Source organism: Pollicipes pollicipes, unplaced genomic scaffold (genome assembly GCF_011947565.3).
Source record: "Pollicipes pollicipes isolate AB1234 unplaced genomic scaffold, Ppol_2.1 Scaffold_5724;HRSCAF=6776_pilon_pilon_pilon, whole genome shotgun sequence".
Lineage (NCBI taxonomy): Eukaryota > Metazoa > Arthropoda > Thecostraca > Pollicipedomorpha > Pollicipedidae > Pollicipes > Pollicipes pollicipes.
The window spans coordinates 47,340,309-47,356,645 of NW_023596746.1; the positions used below are offsets into that span (position 1 = coordinate 47,340,309).

A 16,337-nucleotide genomic window follows, 5' to 3' on the forward strand; every position below is an offset into this window, starting at 1 on the left:
TGGAACCCCACAGTTGAAGTTATGCTCTATCGAGCACCTGGTTGGCGAGCCGGATTAGATAAGTCGACCAATCTTTGAAAATTGTGTCATTTTCGGCATCTGTGGTTAGGGTACACGCCGTTCCACCAGACGGGCATCCGCTGAGATAATCTGCTGAGGCTGACGTCCGCTGACATCCGCTGAGGCGATCCGCTGAGGCTGACTTCCGTTGATGTCCGCTGAGGTAATCCGCTCAGACTGATGTTCGCTGACATCCGCTGGGGTAATCCGCTGAGGCTGACTTCCGTTGACGTCCGCTGAGGTAATCCTCTGAGGCTGGCGTTCGCAGACATCCGCTGAGGTAGTCCGCTGAGGCTGACTTCCGTTGACGTCCGCCGAGGGAATCCGCTGAGACTGACTTCCGTTGACGTCCGCTGAGGTAATTCGTTGAGGCTGGCGTCCGCTGACATCCGCTGAGGTAATCCGCTGAGGCTGACTTCCGCTGACATCCGCTGAGGTAATCCGCTGAGGCTGACGTCCGCTGACATCCGCTGAGGTAATCCGCTGAGGCTGACGTCCGCTGACATCTGTGGCTGAGATATCAGACGTTGACCGGTTACCCACGCTCACAACAAACTCGTCCGATATGCGTCATTTATTGCATTACGCATTATCTAGTTTTGAAAATACGAAAATGAAATATTTGCCTCTTTGGTAGTCGGCAGACACAGTTACCTGGTGGCCTCCCGAACGTTGACGTCCGGCCCAAAACACAGTTTGAATTTTGTGCAATCCGACGTTGTACAAAATACTGAGGTTTCTGACTTAATTCGCTATGCTTTTAAGCATGTTACTATTATTTGCTATTATTTAAACTATTATTTGCCATACATGACATGCCCATTGTGAAATCTTTGTAGCCTCGGTTTTAGGACTGTGTGATAATTTAAGATTGTACCAGTAGAATTATGCTTGAGTGTGTGCCACCAGATGCCGTAAATTTATTAAGTCTGTCGGTCCATCTTACGACTTATGTAAGCATGGAAAAGCGTGTGTTGCACACACGATGATTCAACGCGCGATGAAGTAAACGTCTTTTTTTAAAAACCGGCGGATTATGAAAAAGGCAGCGCAATTGTGAAGAGGAAGAGAACAAAACAAAGGTAAATTTGAAAATCAATTCTAACGCCAGACGAACACAATCTAGTCTAATGTTTTGCGATTTTACCAAGGGCCACAGAAGTTGGGTCCTTTTGAGACCCTTTGACTGTCCCAGAGTTCTACTGGGGAGACGTTTTACGAATGCCTATTGGGTGAAATGCTTACAAAAAGTGCATAGTTAAGCGTTCCCATGACTTGCGTCTTATCGCTGATGCTCTGGGAATGTCCTTGCATATTTTCTGACATTTCCAGCGCTGAGGTGAATGACTTTAAATGGGATATACATGTTAACTAAAGATTCACATGAAATCCTATCCGTTTTAGTTACACCCATTAGAGTTCTTATGTGCAACTTTACACAAGAGCTATATCGTGCCATGCGTACTGCGGAGAGTAACTGATGTTTCAGAAATTGCCAGACCAAAGTAATTTCCCGTGGCTTATCACGGCTAAAGGCACCACCCCGTTATAGGTTTGTTGAGTATTTTGGTCTAGAACACGTTGGCTGAGAATTTACGGATTTGTTTTACCTCCGGTTACGTAAGATGCCCGGTGTGTTTGTCATTTTACATGTAAAATGAGGATTCGTGCGAAATTTTACGAAACATTTAAAGATAGTGGAAAGCATTTCGCGCAGTGGGAGTCCCTAAAAATGGCCAGCATTACTAACGAAGTGCGATGAAATGTGGGGATGCTGGTCGATTACGGCGTGTTTACAGGCATTCGGCTAATTTTATAAGAATATCAATTGTGGGTGGTTAATGTGACTAACAGCCTTAAATCGTGGTGCATGCTGCATTTCGTCCCTGCTGGCTGTTTCCGACCTGAAAAATGAACGATGTTGACTAGAACCTATAAAAACGAAATGCTCGCCCGTGCCAAATATCACCCCGTGATAAATGAGCGGCGACGTGCCGGAAAACAGCTCACTTGGTGAGATTATCTGTAGCAATCAAGTAATGGTCAGATTTACATATTCAGGCACGTCGGCTTATGTATTTCAGTTTAGGAAAACTCATTTTCTTACTTTTGTTAGCTTAAGCTGGTTTTATATTGCCGCATGTTTCATGTTCATGCAAACCACCGTATCTGGTCATCGAACGGCATGCGGTCATTAGCACGCCTTCAAACCCAATCACATTGGTGTGGGCGGAAGCTGCCACTGATTCCAAGATCCAAGGAATCCAGTTTGTTTTTCCGCGTATATAAGTGGCCGTGCTCGAACTGGGCGCGGCGATGGCAACTCACGCCGACAGTCTGCCCGTTTTAACGGCGAATGCCCGGGCCCGCTGAGCCGAATGACACACTCGATCAGGCTGCCAGCGCGCCGAGTCCGGCCCGTCGGTCTGTGATGTCATCGGGGCGGCTCGCCGCGGACTCTCCGCGGTCAAGCTGGCGCGCCGGCCGGCCCGACCGGCGGCCCGGCCGCTGGCAGCGTCTCGGTCCGGTTTGCTTTGGCGATTGGACCGTGGGAACGAGGCGGGATGTTGTTGCGGCAGATCAGACGTTGATGCGGAGCTCAGCTGCTGGATAGGGGCAGCATATTTACAGCGGCGTTTATGATATCGGCTGTCATAAGGATATCATATCGGCATGCGAGCTACTTTCTATGCATGGAACCCGAATTGCCCATGGCCAACTTCCTTGAACATCGATTTCTTAAACGAACGGTTCTAATACATTATATACATATAGGTGTCTAATAAGTCGTAATAACTAGCAAGCTTGGACTACGAATTAAATAAACTGATTGCTTTAACGACACAGCAGCATGACAATGGCATTCGACGCATTCTCGAACACAACCTGAACCCATGAACTTCTTTGTGGTTTTTCACCACCTACATGTCTTGCACGTTATCCCCAACGTGGCACTGTCCCCCCCCCCCCCCTCCCCATCTCCTCCCGAGAAAACCGCTCGCCCGTCGGACGTCTGGAGCTGCGTCTCGCGTCCCCCGGGACAGTAATGATCCACGGCGCTGCTCTGCGGGGTCCGCCCTCCTGTCGGCCGGCGGGCCCCGCGGACTGAACACGGCGCGACCGCAGACTGGCGGCGGCTCGCCGACCCCCGGCTGTCTCCCATTCAGCGCTCGCGTCGGCAACAGGTGAATCATGGGCCTGTGTTTGTGGCGGCGCGTGACGTAGTGGCGCTCCGTGGGCCGGCAGCGTCCCGGACCGGGCCGGTATTTTGGTCGGCTGCGGGACCGACTCGTGAAGCCGGACATAAGAGCGACCTCTGGGGCGGGGGAAGCATATGGATCGCGCTGACACGCGAGGCGCGGGTGATCAGGGCCGGCGGATCCATTGTGTCAATATCATGTGTGATGACTACCGCAATATAAGGTGCGTAATGGTTGGGGGTTAGTGCCTTGGGCTCTCATGTGCGGAGTTCGAGTTTGGAACCCGTAGACGCTATGGCCCCAGAGACTCAATATGGCCACTGCACATGATGGCTCTGCTGAAAAGACACGTCATAACGTACGTCCCGATCCCCCCAGATGACTCCCATAATACGACAAATGTACGACTTGTCACTCTCTTGAATTTGATCTTGCTGTGCATCACTGAAACGTGGATTTATCGGACTGCTGCTTACTACGTGTATGGCGCGAGCCAGTGAAAAGGTTAAGTAGACCTAACTTTGCGGTTATTGGTCTTGAGCACGGCATTGGCTGCAGTCGTGAAATCCTTCGTTTTTTTAAGAATCGTCCGCAGCTGAATGCACTGTAGTAGCACCTGGTCAAGCTTTGGCGCCCTGTGAGGTCTTTTCAGTGTCTTCTAATGTGGAAGGGGAATACCGCACCTGTTGTTCACAAAAGGCCATCAGCCCTAAACAATCAAATCTTGTTTACCGACTTATTGTGTCTGTTGCCGCGATCTCAGCCGATGGTTAAATAACGGAGGTTTGAGATGATCGCAGATCACAAACAGTGAAGCGCGGGAAAATAATGTCGAAGATCAGATGACTGCCGCCGAGGTATGAGGTTCAAAATGATGCGGTGACTGTCATGCCACATGATCGTGTTCAACTTTTTGAGTATGATGATGCTAATATTTTGTATGGCTAATTACTGTGTTCATTTGCAACATGAGTGTTATGCGCGGAGCGGTCACACTTCATAACCATGTTCTCGTGATGAGATATAATGGGATAAATCAAGCTAGAGTGGGAAGGAGCAGGACAGCCCATTTTATTCACTTGCTCCCGCGGTCCCCAGAAACAATATTATATCGTCGACGCTCAAGGCAATACCGAAAAGCAAATGGTACCATTCGGCCGTACTGAGCATGCTCTCACTCACCAGTGACCACAGCTGTGATGATGAGAACTTATTTATAGGCGCTATAGATAGTATAGATGTTATGAGCTATAAGACGCCGCTTCAACTGCTCGATGAAGCGGCGTCTTAAATTTCCCACGGCCAGAAACGTCCAACATAAAATTCTGCATCTGGGACAGAATATATTCTACAGATACAGACACGCCAGCCAAGATATGACGCACTTCAACAGCGGGGGTGACGTGCCGGCCATTGGTCCCACAGCATCCACGGCGCCCTTCCGATGAACAGTGAGACAGTGGACAGTGTACAGTGGTGCACGGTGTGGTCAACGACCTTCAGCTTGATGGTGTATGTTTGTCACGCAACACGAACTGTAAGGCACTGCCCAGACATGCACTCTGAGGCTTTGCTTCTGCGCTGGCCCAATTTGCCAACGGACGACTGAGTAGAAATGTGCACCAGGCAAGGGCGGGCCCGAGTATGCCCAAATTTGCATCGCAGTTGAAACAATCCGCTTAACTGGACTGGAAACATAAGATGTAACTCTAATGGCCTGGCCTTCCCTCTGCCTGACTGCCCACCGAGTCGGTGGAGGGCTGTGCACTAAAGGCAAAAGCTGAATAGCCTCTCCGAGCAAAACCCTGGCGTCCTCCTAGAATCATGTATCTTGCCTTAACATTCGACGTATCGTTTTACTCTTGGACGCGAGCTGTTGAGACTGTTTTTTTTTCGGAATGCCGGTAAACGCAGGTCGTTACCAGGGCTTGGCACATGCTTACCTACATGGAACGCACTCAGCAAATGCTGAGGCAGGTTCTTTGAATGATACGCGTGAGGTGTCAAATTGTTTCATCTTGCGTATTTGCCATGCCAATTTTGTTAAATGTTGTCGGGAGCTGGCGCGGAGCCGCGGTCCAACATTCATGGCACAGCCTCACAGCATGCTGACCCGAAACTCCTTTCCACAATCAACAAATGTACCATCATTCTGTTCTAAAACTTCCGGTGCTAACATTGTTTAAAAAAATTCACATCATTATGTTGTTCGTGACGTCAAAGCCGAGGGGAACAGGTTGGGTTGCATGGCGTGTCTGTGAGTCGATAATTTCGTTTCAGTATGAGTTATGTATTCTGTTTATTTCGCATACAGACGATACCATCACCTCGTTAAACCACCAGTCCTAGCTCTCCAGGTAACCTGATCATGGATAGGTATCCATACACTGCAGCATCACCCTGGCGACGCCAGCAAACGTTTTCAACCAACCGATTGCATCGGTTTTCGCAACAGACCAATAATCTATTGCTCCCCTACCTTACTCCAGCTTTTCGCGAGGCCCAGATTGCTCGGGGACAGACGTGTGTGGCGCTTGTGGCTGAAAACAGCCGGCGTCATAAGCCAGTCAATCGTTGATCCTGCTCGGTTAATGTGTTCCATAGAACACACCACCTTTTGGAAGCTGGCAGGGTTCTTTTGAACTATACTTCTATAGATAAAGCACCTGGCAACCAGTGTGAGTTGTTGCACGTCGTCTACAGCCACCGCCTCGTCTGAAGGCCTGTTGGGGTTCTACCTCAAGTTGATGTCGCCGCTGCTTTTTTTGCATTTATAGATAATTTTCTACCATTGTCGGTAGCGCTCTCTCACTAGAGATCTTACGGAAGTTCAACGTTGGCTCATATCAGCATCCTGGATCAGCGGATACGTTTTGTTGTCCCTTCCCGTTGACGGAAACCTCTCTTGTCGGACCATATCCATGCATTTTGAAATAAAAATAGTTTGTTGAATATGGTGAAAGCCGCCCGTCTGCCCGAGAAATCCTCCGCTGCCCTGCAACCAACATAACACTCGTCTGTGCCATCAGCCTTTCGACACCATGGTCCTGGCCGAGAGAAACAAATGGAGCTGCAAAAAATGCTCTTTGGACAACGCATGTGTACGTTTGTATATGTTTTGATACCACCAAACATCCCTCAAGAAGAGGTTCGAATTCCGACGTTAATGTTTCGGTGAATCTGTTCCAATGCACAGTAGGACTCGATAATCGATGAGGCATTTCTACGGGCCCTCGGATGTAAAGAGTCGTTTCATCCACGTGAACTTGATGGCTTTGTCACGCGTCGTATTGTAGGTTATTTTATGTGTCATTCAATAATCTTGTCTTGCTGCAGGACTGCGTAAAAACATTGACTTTCTGGTCACCTATGAAGCGCCAGTGACTTGGCAACAGTTTGCTTGTCGTTAAGTCAACCGTCCCTATAGCCAGCCTCGAGGGGATTCCCTATGGCGTTAACGTTGCCGTTGAATTACCTAAATGGCATGTCTGTTATCAGTTCGCAAAAAATACTGCCAGAATTCCAAAACTTATTCATAATCTACCTAAACGCAGACTCAAATAATATCAGGCGGTGCCGCAGAGCGAGAAAAAAAAACAGCTGAAACTCATGTGCGTTGAAGAACAGTCTTTAACTCACCTTGCATTCAGGAATCGTTCCCTGCCTGCCATAGAACCTTCCTCTACATCATCCGATAAAAAGTGCTATAATTCACGAATTTTTCCAATATACTTGGAGGATTCCCAACGTATAGCCGGATTTGTGGTAAGTTTGCCGTAGTCTCGTTTAAGACACATTAGCATCACGATCAGCATAGGTATCAAGTGTCCGACTCGACAACACATTGCGTACAAACAAAAAACGATATCAGATATCGGAAGACAAGAAGTCATCGCCCCACACTCAGCGGGCGCACTAGGCGCACAGCCACAGAGGCTGAGGTCAACAAAAGCCAGCCGGACGGGTCGGAGACCACGCGTCGCGGCCGCAGAATTGCAGTTATGAGCGAAGCTCGCCGCAAGCGATAGGAGGAGTGGAAAGGGTCACAAAACGATGGAGAACAGCAGCCCGAAGCCAGGCCTGAATGTGCGGAACACTCAGCGCCCTGAGAAGTGCGATGTCCATGAGAAGTTTACGTCCACCATGACAAACTGATCCCGCATCCCAGGCTACCTTGTGGCTTTGTGCGTTTCTGGAAGCAGCAGTTACCGGCCATTGGTAACGGGAACATTTAATTAATTTTTGCTTAAAGCGGGGCGGTGTCGCGGAAACTTAAAATATCAGGCGGTGTTGTGCTTCCTCCCCCCCCCCCCCCCCTCTCCACACACACACAAAATGTATCACTGCGCAACGAATGTGTTCAAACGAATTTCCACCGTAATGTAGCATGCTAAAAATTGGACTGCAGTGGATAATTTTCGACATCCCTCTCCAATTTTTTGTAAAGGGACGCATGGCTCTGTTTCCCTGTACCCAGTGCGAAGCTCGGGACTACTGTAAATGCTGTACCGATTCCACTGGGAAGCGCGGACCAACGTGTTCAGTTGCGAGTCTTGTGTAATGCGATGCACCACAAGACTGGATTCTAGCCATCACTTGAGACGATCGCGCTTCTGGAGCGGAAAATTAGTCAGCGACGGGCCCACTGAAGCTTGCCAGCTGTTGCCGCCTACTCTGACTCGCCCCGTTTCGTCAGATTACGCCCGAGTTTATTTTTACGATCACCTGTCGGCTGCGCGCGCTCGTTAGTCTGAATAATGAATATTGACGCGTGTCGTCTCATCTGGAAGAGACGCCCGACCTGCCCTGTTATGACCCAATCAGGCGCCATTGCCCGCTCATCGCCTGACCTTCGGCCCTTTCGACGATGGCCGAACACCCCCAGGCCAACGGTACCCTCGTTGGTGACTGGAGTGGGGGCGCGGCAATGGGACATTACGTGGCGATGAGGCTTTGTTTTGGGAGAATGCGCATATGAAAGCATGTTTTTGGTTTCCTCTCGCCCACTCGTTTTCCGGCTAACACCGTGACATATGGGAAGTCCTGAGACAACATTTCTTACTTGTAGATGTGGAAAATTGTTGGAATTTACGTTCACGCACACACCTCGTGCTGCCGCTGTATTACTGTCTCTGTTTATCTTTAACACCCTAGTCGAATGTGCCGGCAATTAAGCTGGAAGAATGCGTTAACAAATGATCATACGTCATTCCGACAAAGCGTGCTACTTCTGCACAACGTCGACTTTGTTGCCGGTATTGAAGTGCTACACACACTTCCCAAACGGCCATGTACAATATATATACGACCACATCAGATTCGCCAGCCCATCACTTAGGTGGCAAATCTGATGGGGCAGTGGCACTCGTCCACCCTTCCGCTTCCACGTCGAAGAAAGAAGCTACCACTACACCACGTGTCGACGCAAATAACACTGCCTTTCATTCCCAGGAGCCGGCTCCCCCATGTGGTGGACAGCACACGGCCTGCCCAGCCCCGGCGCTGGCCCTGCTCACCGGGCTGACCGGGTCACGCCCCTGCCGACAGATCGAGGAGTACATGAGCCAGCTGCCGAATCACAAGGTGCCGCGGCTCGGCACGGCCGGTGAGAAGTACCGCGAGCGTAACCTGGTGCACCAGCTGCCGGCGCAGGACCTGGCGCTGACGCACTGCCGGCACGTGGCTGGCGAGCACCAGCGCGCCTTCCGCGACTTCATCGAGGCCCGCAACGACATCGCGCTCGACGTGGGCTTCGTGCGAGAACTGAACCATTCCTCCGTGAGTGTGGGTCCGAGAACTGAACCACTGCTCCGTGAGTGCAGTTCCGAGGCGTAGTACGAGCAGTGGTAGTAATTGGGGTTTTGGGTTCTTCGACTGCATGGTCATATGGCGCCCAGCGGGGACCGAGAGCTGAATCAATCCTCCGTGAGTGCGGGGCCCAAGAACTGAAGTATTCCTCCGTGAGTGTGGGCCCGAGAACTGAGCCACTGCTCCGTGAGTGCAGGCCCGAGGCGTAGTACGAGTAGCGCCCAGCGGGGACCGAGAGCTGAATCAGTCCTCTGCGAGTGCAGGGACCGGGAAGTAAACCATTTCCTGGTAAGCTTGAGCCCGGAAAGTTGAAGCGACGGCGGTAGGCGGGATCGACTGGGCTTATGTTTGCGGTGATGCAATTTTATAACTTGCATCTACGTGGAATCGGCTTCAAATCATTATTGCTGGGATTGGCAGCCACGAATCCAGCGTACAATACCGACGTGTCACGCAGTTGTCGTCATTTGGGTGCATTAAATCGTACTGCGTGTGAACTAGCACACCTGAAAAGGTACAATCACAGCTTTTCTCGTTCTTCGCGGTAAATTTCATCCTTTCTGATCTAAATTCGTCTAATAGGAGGGATGCACAGAGACATCGTTCTGGTTTGGTGTTCCGTTTAGTTCTACCGATCCCCGCTGTTTACTTGTTAGCATCCAAGGCGAGACCGTGCTCAGTGCGGTCTGCTCTGCCCCACCAGGGACCGGCTATCTATGGGGCGACCTTTATGCTGATCGATGGTAGATTGTCTGTGCCATTCCCTATCGATTTGCCGACCGCGAACTTTTAGCGATGACCTTTGTGGTTGAGGATTGGCCGTTCTAGCCCAAACAATGGCTTCCCAAATTAATTTGCTTTGCAAATTTGTTTCCGGTTTGCTGGCCTGCCTTCCCAGCTCGACCCTGATGTCGAGGGGTGCGGCTAATATGATGAATTGCGTCGGCCCGTTTGCGAGCTACATGGTCTGCACAGGCTGTGCGCTGTCGTTCAGCTTTGGCTTCAAAGGGCAAATATTCTTTATTCAGCAATTGAACGGGCTTTCTTCAGTGACATCACTTGGCTTAGAGTATGACATTTGTCCTGATTTTCCGACTGATAAAAAGATTGGGATCTTGATATAACTTGTGTTACAAACATCATATAAATTCAGCGTTCGCCATAGAACTAGCTTGACATGAACAAGGCGTTTCTTGAGCTAGCTGGCATCATATCCAGGCTCGAGCCACAGCTCAAAACGACGTTGGTCTGACCGGCTGTCAAGATGTCCTCGTCATACCAACTCCACTCCGCCCGGGGTCTGGGGAGAGGACGGGGGTGTAACCGGCTGTCAAGATGCCCTCATCATACCCACTCCACTCCGTCCGGGATCTGAGGAAGGGACGGGAGTGTAACCGGCTGTCAAAATGTCCTCGTCATGCCCACTCCACCCCGCCCGGAGTCTGGGGAAAGGACGGGGGTCTAACCGGCTGTCAAGATGTCCTCATCACATCCACTCCACTCCGCCCGGGGTCTGGGGAAAGGACGGGGTCGGCATGCCGGCATGGGTTATTTCGTTGATGCGACGTGCTTTTCTAAACACTCGCGGAGCGTGCTAGCCATTTTGATAGCAACCAATTCAAGAAGGAAGAAACGATTCCAGAGCGAAACTTAACAGCTTCCTGTTTTAATGACTGCCAACATCCCAGGTCCGGCGGAATAAAAAGCTTTGTTGTCCGGGATCTGAGGTCTTATAAATATTTTAATGTTGTCGCGATCGCAATAAACGGCATCACTTCAACCCAGTCCGGTTTCCTAGCTCTGCCTTGCAACGAGTTGGTGAAAGCGGCACTGGAAGGCCGTAAAAATGTCAGCGCGGCACACGCGCGGATGGTGGACACTCGCTGTTCTGTTGGCGCGGACTCCGCAGACGGCGTGATGTCATGGCAGGACCGAGCCGCAGACGGCGTGATGTCATGGCAGGACCGAGCCGCAGACGGCGTGATGTCATGGCAGGACCGAGCCGCAGACGGCGTGATGTCATGGCAGGACCGAGCCGCAGACGGCGTGATGTCATGGCAGGACCGAGCCGCAGACGGCGTGATGTCATGGCAGGACCGAGCCGCAGACGGCGTGATGTCATGGCAGGACCGAGCCGCAGACGGCGTGATGTCATGGCAGGACCGAGCCGCAGACGGTGTGATGTCATGGCAGGACCAAGCCGAGTGTGGCGATGTTGGATGCAGAGCGGACCGCGGTGCTGGCCGCGCGGGGAGAGACCCCTATGTTGTACAGAGCCTCGTAGCGGCATGCCCAATGCGTTTTAGAAAGGCCCATTTAAGCTATGCCTCAATCTTATGAAACTGCAGAAGTGGTTAGTCGTTTCTGTGTTGCAAAAGAGGTCCCAGCACGTGGCCTTAACGCCGGACAAGGCGTCCAACGTTATGAAAATGTCTTGGAGAGACCACGGTGCATTGTTCTGAAAACCACTATCCTTAATCAGTAATGCAGCGAAGGTCGTATTATTTAGTCAAAGATGAGCTCCTGTTTCCTAGTTTAGACACAGGCTTGCAGGATGTCCACGATCGCGTGCGGAAAGCCATGGGTTCGGCCCCGGCTGCCGGCGTAAAGTTTCGTCGGTTCGCGACAATCGGTATGGGATCTTGCGGTGACGAACAGCTCAGGACATGGAAGGCGCCATTAAACCCCCAAGGTGTCAGCCTTGCGAAACTTTCGCGTGGGGAGGCTGCGGCTGCCGTTAGAACAAACACTCGCACAACCTATGTAGCGGTGTCATGCCCAGATGCAGTGTAATTGCGGAAAAACTGCTTGAATATCCTGCGGCTCACAGCCTTCCACAAATTCTTGCACCACCTAAATAATTCTGAATGAAGACCTTGCCTTACCGCTCGTTACAGCTGGCCCTTTAACTGAGCCCCACAGCATACCAGCAGTCATACAAAGTCACAGTCATGCGTTCATACATCGTGCATCAATAGATACGGAGCTTAACAGTGGACGGAGTCAGCGCCCTCTGAAGTGACCAATCACGCCCGGGCGCCACAGAATGCGGGCACTGAAAGCACCCCGGGTGATGAGGACAGCGGCATTAGTTAACATTCTTCCAGATTTCGTCGCTAGGTGGAAACCTGTGCCAGGCACGCCCCAGACGATATGCCAGGCCACTGCCCGTGCTCCGTCCACCGTCACTGGAAGACCGAAGTCATCAGACAGTCTCCACTGGGTTCCGTAGTCCTCGTCCACAAAGTCCACCAGCTGCGGTGGTCCATGGCCAAACAAAAAAGAGCGTCACTTTTTGAATTTATTGAGAGTTTGGACGTGTGTTATTGGGTTGAATACCGGCGAAAGTCGTTCGTTGTGCGCCACTGGGAATTACTTAGACCTACCGTAGCGTCAAGCAAGACGTCTTTTGGTCCAACTAAGACGTGGTTTGGTCAGACCAAGACGTCGCTCGGTCAAACCAAGGCGTGGTTTGGTTCAGCCAGGACGTGGTTTGGTCAGACCAAGACTTGGTTCGGTCAGACCAGGGTGTGGTTTGGTCAGACCAAGACGTGAAGACGTGGTTCGGTGAAAGCAAGGCGTGGTTTGGTCAGACCAGAGACGTGGTTCGGTCAAACCAGGACGTGGCTTAGTCAGACCAAGACATGGTTTGATCATAGTGGGACTGTTGAGAGATGCAGATTAAATTTGCTGCAAACCAAGGGCAGTTAGCAAATCTTCGTGGCGGAAAGAAACGACCGTGCGTTCAACAGGTCACCACAATTTCCATACGTATTCATTGCAACATGAAATTTGGTCAAAGAAATGAGTGACAACCACTCCATGTGGCGTCTATGGGACGTTATACCCAACACAACCCTTGAGTCTGGCTTTTAGCTTCAATAGGAATCGAGACAGGGCTGCGAGGTATGATCTCATTTAAGGTGCCTCGTATGGATTGTGCGCACAACATTGATGGTACTCTTATGTCAGGCAGTGAATACTGAGTAGCACCGAGTGGGCACAGTTTTCATAAAACTGACTATTCCCGTAAGGGGACCGTCATGTTTGGTAGGTCAGTGACCCTGGTTAAGTGAAACAAGGGATGGTTTTCCCGAGATCGGTCCATATACAAAGGGGTCTCTGGCCTCGCGTTAAACGCACGCTATTTTATCACCTTTATCATCACCACTTGACGTAACTTGTGACAAAGTCTATGAAAGCAAGTGCGCATGCGAGCAAAGCAGTTGAGCCAAAATCAGGGGACAAATATGGTCTAAGAGTAAGTTACGCTGTCAATGTTTCCAACTCCCATCCCCCAGACTCGTTAGCTGAATCCATCAGGCATGAATATTACGGGCCCATGTTGGTCGTGTCCCTTTTCCTTTTATGAGGAGGCATTCATGGTAGACGTCAGCACTGTGCAAATGCCCTTGCATCCCGCAGACACGCTGTACATTCCGCTCGTAAGACTGCGAGCTGCGACGGCTGCGGGCTTCATGCCTTCTGCAGCCCTTTGTCGCCTTTTCTTATGTTGTTGCACTCTGTTACGGTTGGGACCTTTTGTCCACGTCCTGATCGCCTTTGGAAGCCTTTGAATTTGCCCAAGACCACAAAAACGTTCCACGGCTCGGGCTCAGCAGGCGGCGTGGGCCACTGTCTCTGCGCCGAATGCAACCCTACGTTTCGGTCCATTTGAGGAGGTTGACTGTCCGAAATATACTGTTCAGTGGTGCACATCCGCGCTCACGAGCACCCCAAACCGACGATCAGCCATCTGCCCGCTAACACGCACTAACAATCTCAGCTGTTGATTGTTCACGACTCACGGTCATGTAGGTGAAAGTTCATGACGTTGCGTGTGAACTGAACAAAACAACTCACGTCAGTTTCATCCGACCCACTAGTTGCGGAACATGAACAAACGGTCGTCTCCTTCCGACCGGTCGTCTCCGGGTTTTTCAGTTGAAATCACTGCACGACCATCAAAGAAACGGTTACGCGCAGTTCCCCATAAAACGGGGTGTACGCCAACACGGACGGTTTACCGTAAGCTATGCAGTCGCTGTGGGGCTCAACAGCACCAAACACGCCTGCCACTGATGACGTCATTGGGACGGCCTGCGTGTTGCGGCCAGGTGGCGCTGCTGAGTGGTATCTGCGCTGCCCGCTGCCGGCGCGCTGGGTCGGGGCAGATGCCGGCCCGTTTAGCCACCCAGGCACTTCAGAGGTAGCCCAACGATGTCGAAAGCGCGGGTCACGCAGAATTTTGGTCATTGCGTGGAAATGCATGCGGATGGATGTCACTACTCACGCACATCGCTCATCGTCCTGTCTTAGTGGGATTGCCACCCCTTGCATGTTTTTTATACTGACGGGTGTCCGCGTTCATGTTGTTTTAAGGTAGCCAGGTGTGGCCCCGCGCGTTCAGGATGAGGTGTTGTTGCCAAAGGGCCTGCCACCAGTGAGTTGTTTTCCGGTAGTTCAGCAGTGTATTCCGGCGGCCCCTGCGCTGTCGCCCTCATTCATTGTGAACAACCGGCTCGCAAGTTTGCCAACGCGTCACTCAGTCGTTCTTGCTTGGGCTCGCTAACAAAATATTTTGAGGAGCTACCCTTCGAATGGCACCAAAGGCATACGCCCGCTGATAAATGTCCGTCGAATTTGCAAGTTGGTAGATATTTGCGATTCCTTCCGTCAGTGATGCCGTACTGTATGGGCGGTGGTGTTTGCAGAGGTGTCTACGTTTTGAAAGGCTTGTTCATTTGAGCGATGAACGTGTACGCTGCTGTTCATCTCCGTCGACTGTGTGTAGCGCTGTGCTATTTATGCCGTGCACTGGCACATGCGGCTCATGCATGAGGCCACGCAATGGACATTCATGCATCCGCTAGTGATAACGAGATCGGCTCCTATTGCCGTGGCTTTGGACGCCTGTGACGTGAGCGCTCCCTGTTGCAGGAGTGCCGCAAGTGTCAGCGCGTGATACGGCACGGCGAGCTGGCTGTGATAGCTCCGAGATTTGGCGACGTGAGTAAACTCTCACCGCCGGAGTTCATTCTGCCCGATCAGCGGAGTGCACTCTCTCCGCCGGAGTTCAGTCTGCCCGATCAGTGTAGTGTACTCTCTCCGCCGGAGTTCACTCTGCCCGATCAGCGGGGTGTAGTCTCTCCGCCGGAGTTCACTCTGCCCAATCAACTGAGTGTACTCTCGCTGCTGGAGTTCACTCTGCCCGATCAGCGGAGTATGCTCTCGCGGCCGGAGTTCACTCTGCCCAATCAACTGAGTGTACTCTCGCTGCTGGAGTTCACTCTGCCCGATCAGCGGAGTATGCTCTCGCCGCCGGAGTTCACTCTGCCCGATCAGCGGAGTATACTCTCGCCGCAGGAGTTCACTCTGCCCGATCAGCTGATCATATTCTCGCCGCAGGAATTCGCCCTGGCCCGTCAACTTTTCTGAACCTAATAAGTGAAAGGGCAGGGCTTGCGTGCTAGACGGCGTATGACGTTACAGTTCGGCCATGCAGCTTAAACAAATGTGGTAATCCGATATGAGACCGAAAGTTCAATGAATTCCGCATGGAAATCGGACCATTCCGCCCATTTATCACCAGGTTCAGCAAATATCGCTCTATCAAAGAAAATAATCGAAATAATTTGTTTGGGTAAGATCACAGTAATACGGAAAATCGAAGCCTAAATATCAGACACAAATTTGAGGCGAGCTGCTGACCTCAGTCCTGTATTGGAGCAAGCGCCGCGGTGAAAGGCACACCACGGTTCAGCGACTCTTTCAAGAACAGCACCCGGACGGAGCTGGCCGCCGCTTGGACGAGTTTGGCGTATCCGTCTCGGGATGGAGCCTAACTTGCCGGTCCATCACGTGGTGTCTGTGCCGAGCTGGCCGGCCTGGGTTCCCGGTACTGTCCGCCGGACCGCTGGATCCCGCCCGGCCGTTGACACCGAAGCGCCGAGCAGTCCGCGCCGGCTGAACGGGCCTTAAATCCGGGGGCGCTCGGCCCGCCCCGAGCGCGCGGGAGACGCTGGTGCCATCTGTGTAGCTCCGCGCCCACATCGTAGAAAATTGCGGCGCCGCTCGTGGATAGCACGCTGTAAAAGTCGAATATCGGGGCCAGACGTGTCCGGCTCCGTGAACTCATTTGCCCCGGCGCTGAGTTGATATCGACGTTCATCAGAGTTACCCATATCAGCACGGAAGCTCCTGCCTCCCAACATGATGGTGCTCAAAGGAGCTGCCGTTTGGTGGACTTCGCAAGGCCATGTTCCCTAT

General features: G+C 51.7%; 1 protein-coding gene across 3 annotated transcripts in view; it reads left to right on the forward strand.

The window, feature by feature from the left end:
* The window catches only part of LOC119103567 (four and a half LIM domains protein 2), a 193,128-nt gene that overhangs the window by 106,750 nt on the left and 70,041 nt on the right, over positions 1–16,337 (forward strand). For all 3 annotated transcript variants that reach the window (XM_037227155.1, XM_037227152.1, XM_037227154.1), the window contains 2 exons: positions 8,808–9,038; positions 15,009–15,077. In XM_037227155.1, the coding sequence (XP_037083050.1) occupies positions 8,820–9,038; positions 15,009–15,077 (288 nt within the window). In that variant the 5' untranslated portion in view covers positions 8,808–8,819. The remainder of the gene's footprint in view (positions 1–8,807; positions 9,039–15,008; positions 15,078–16,337) is intronic.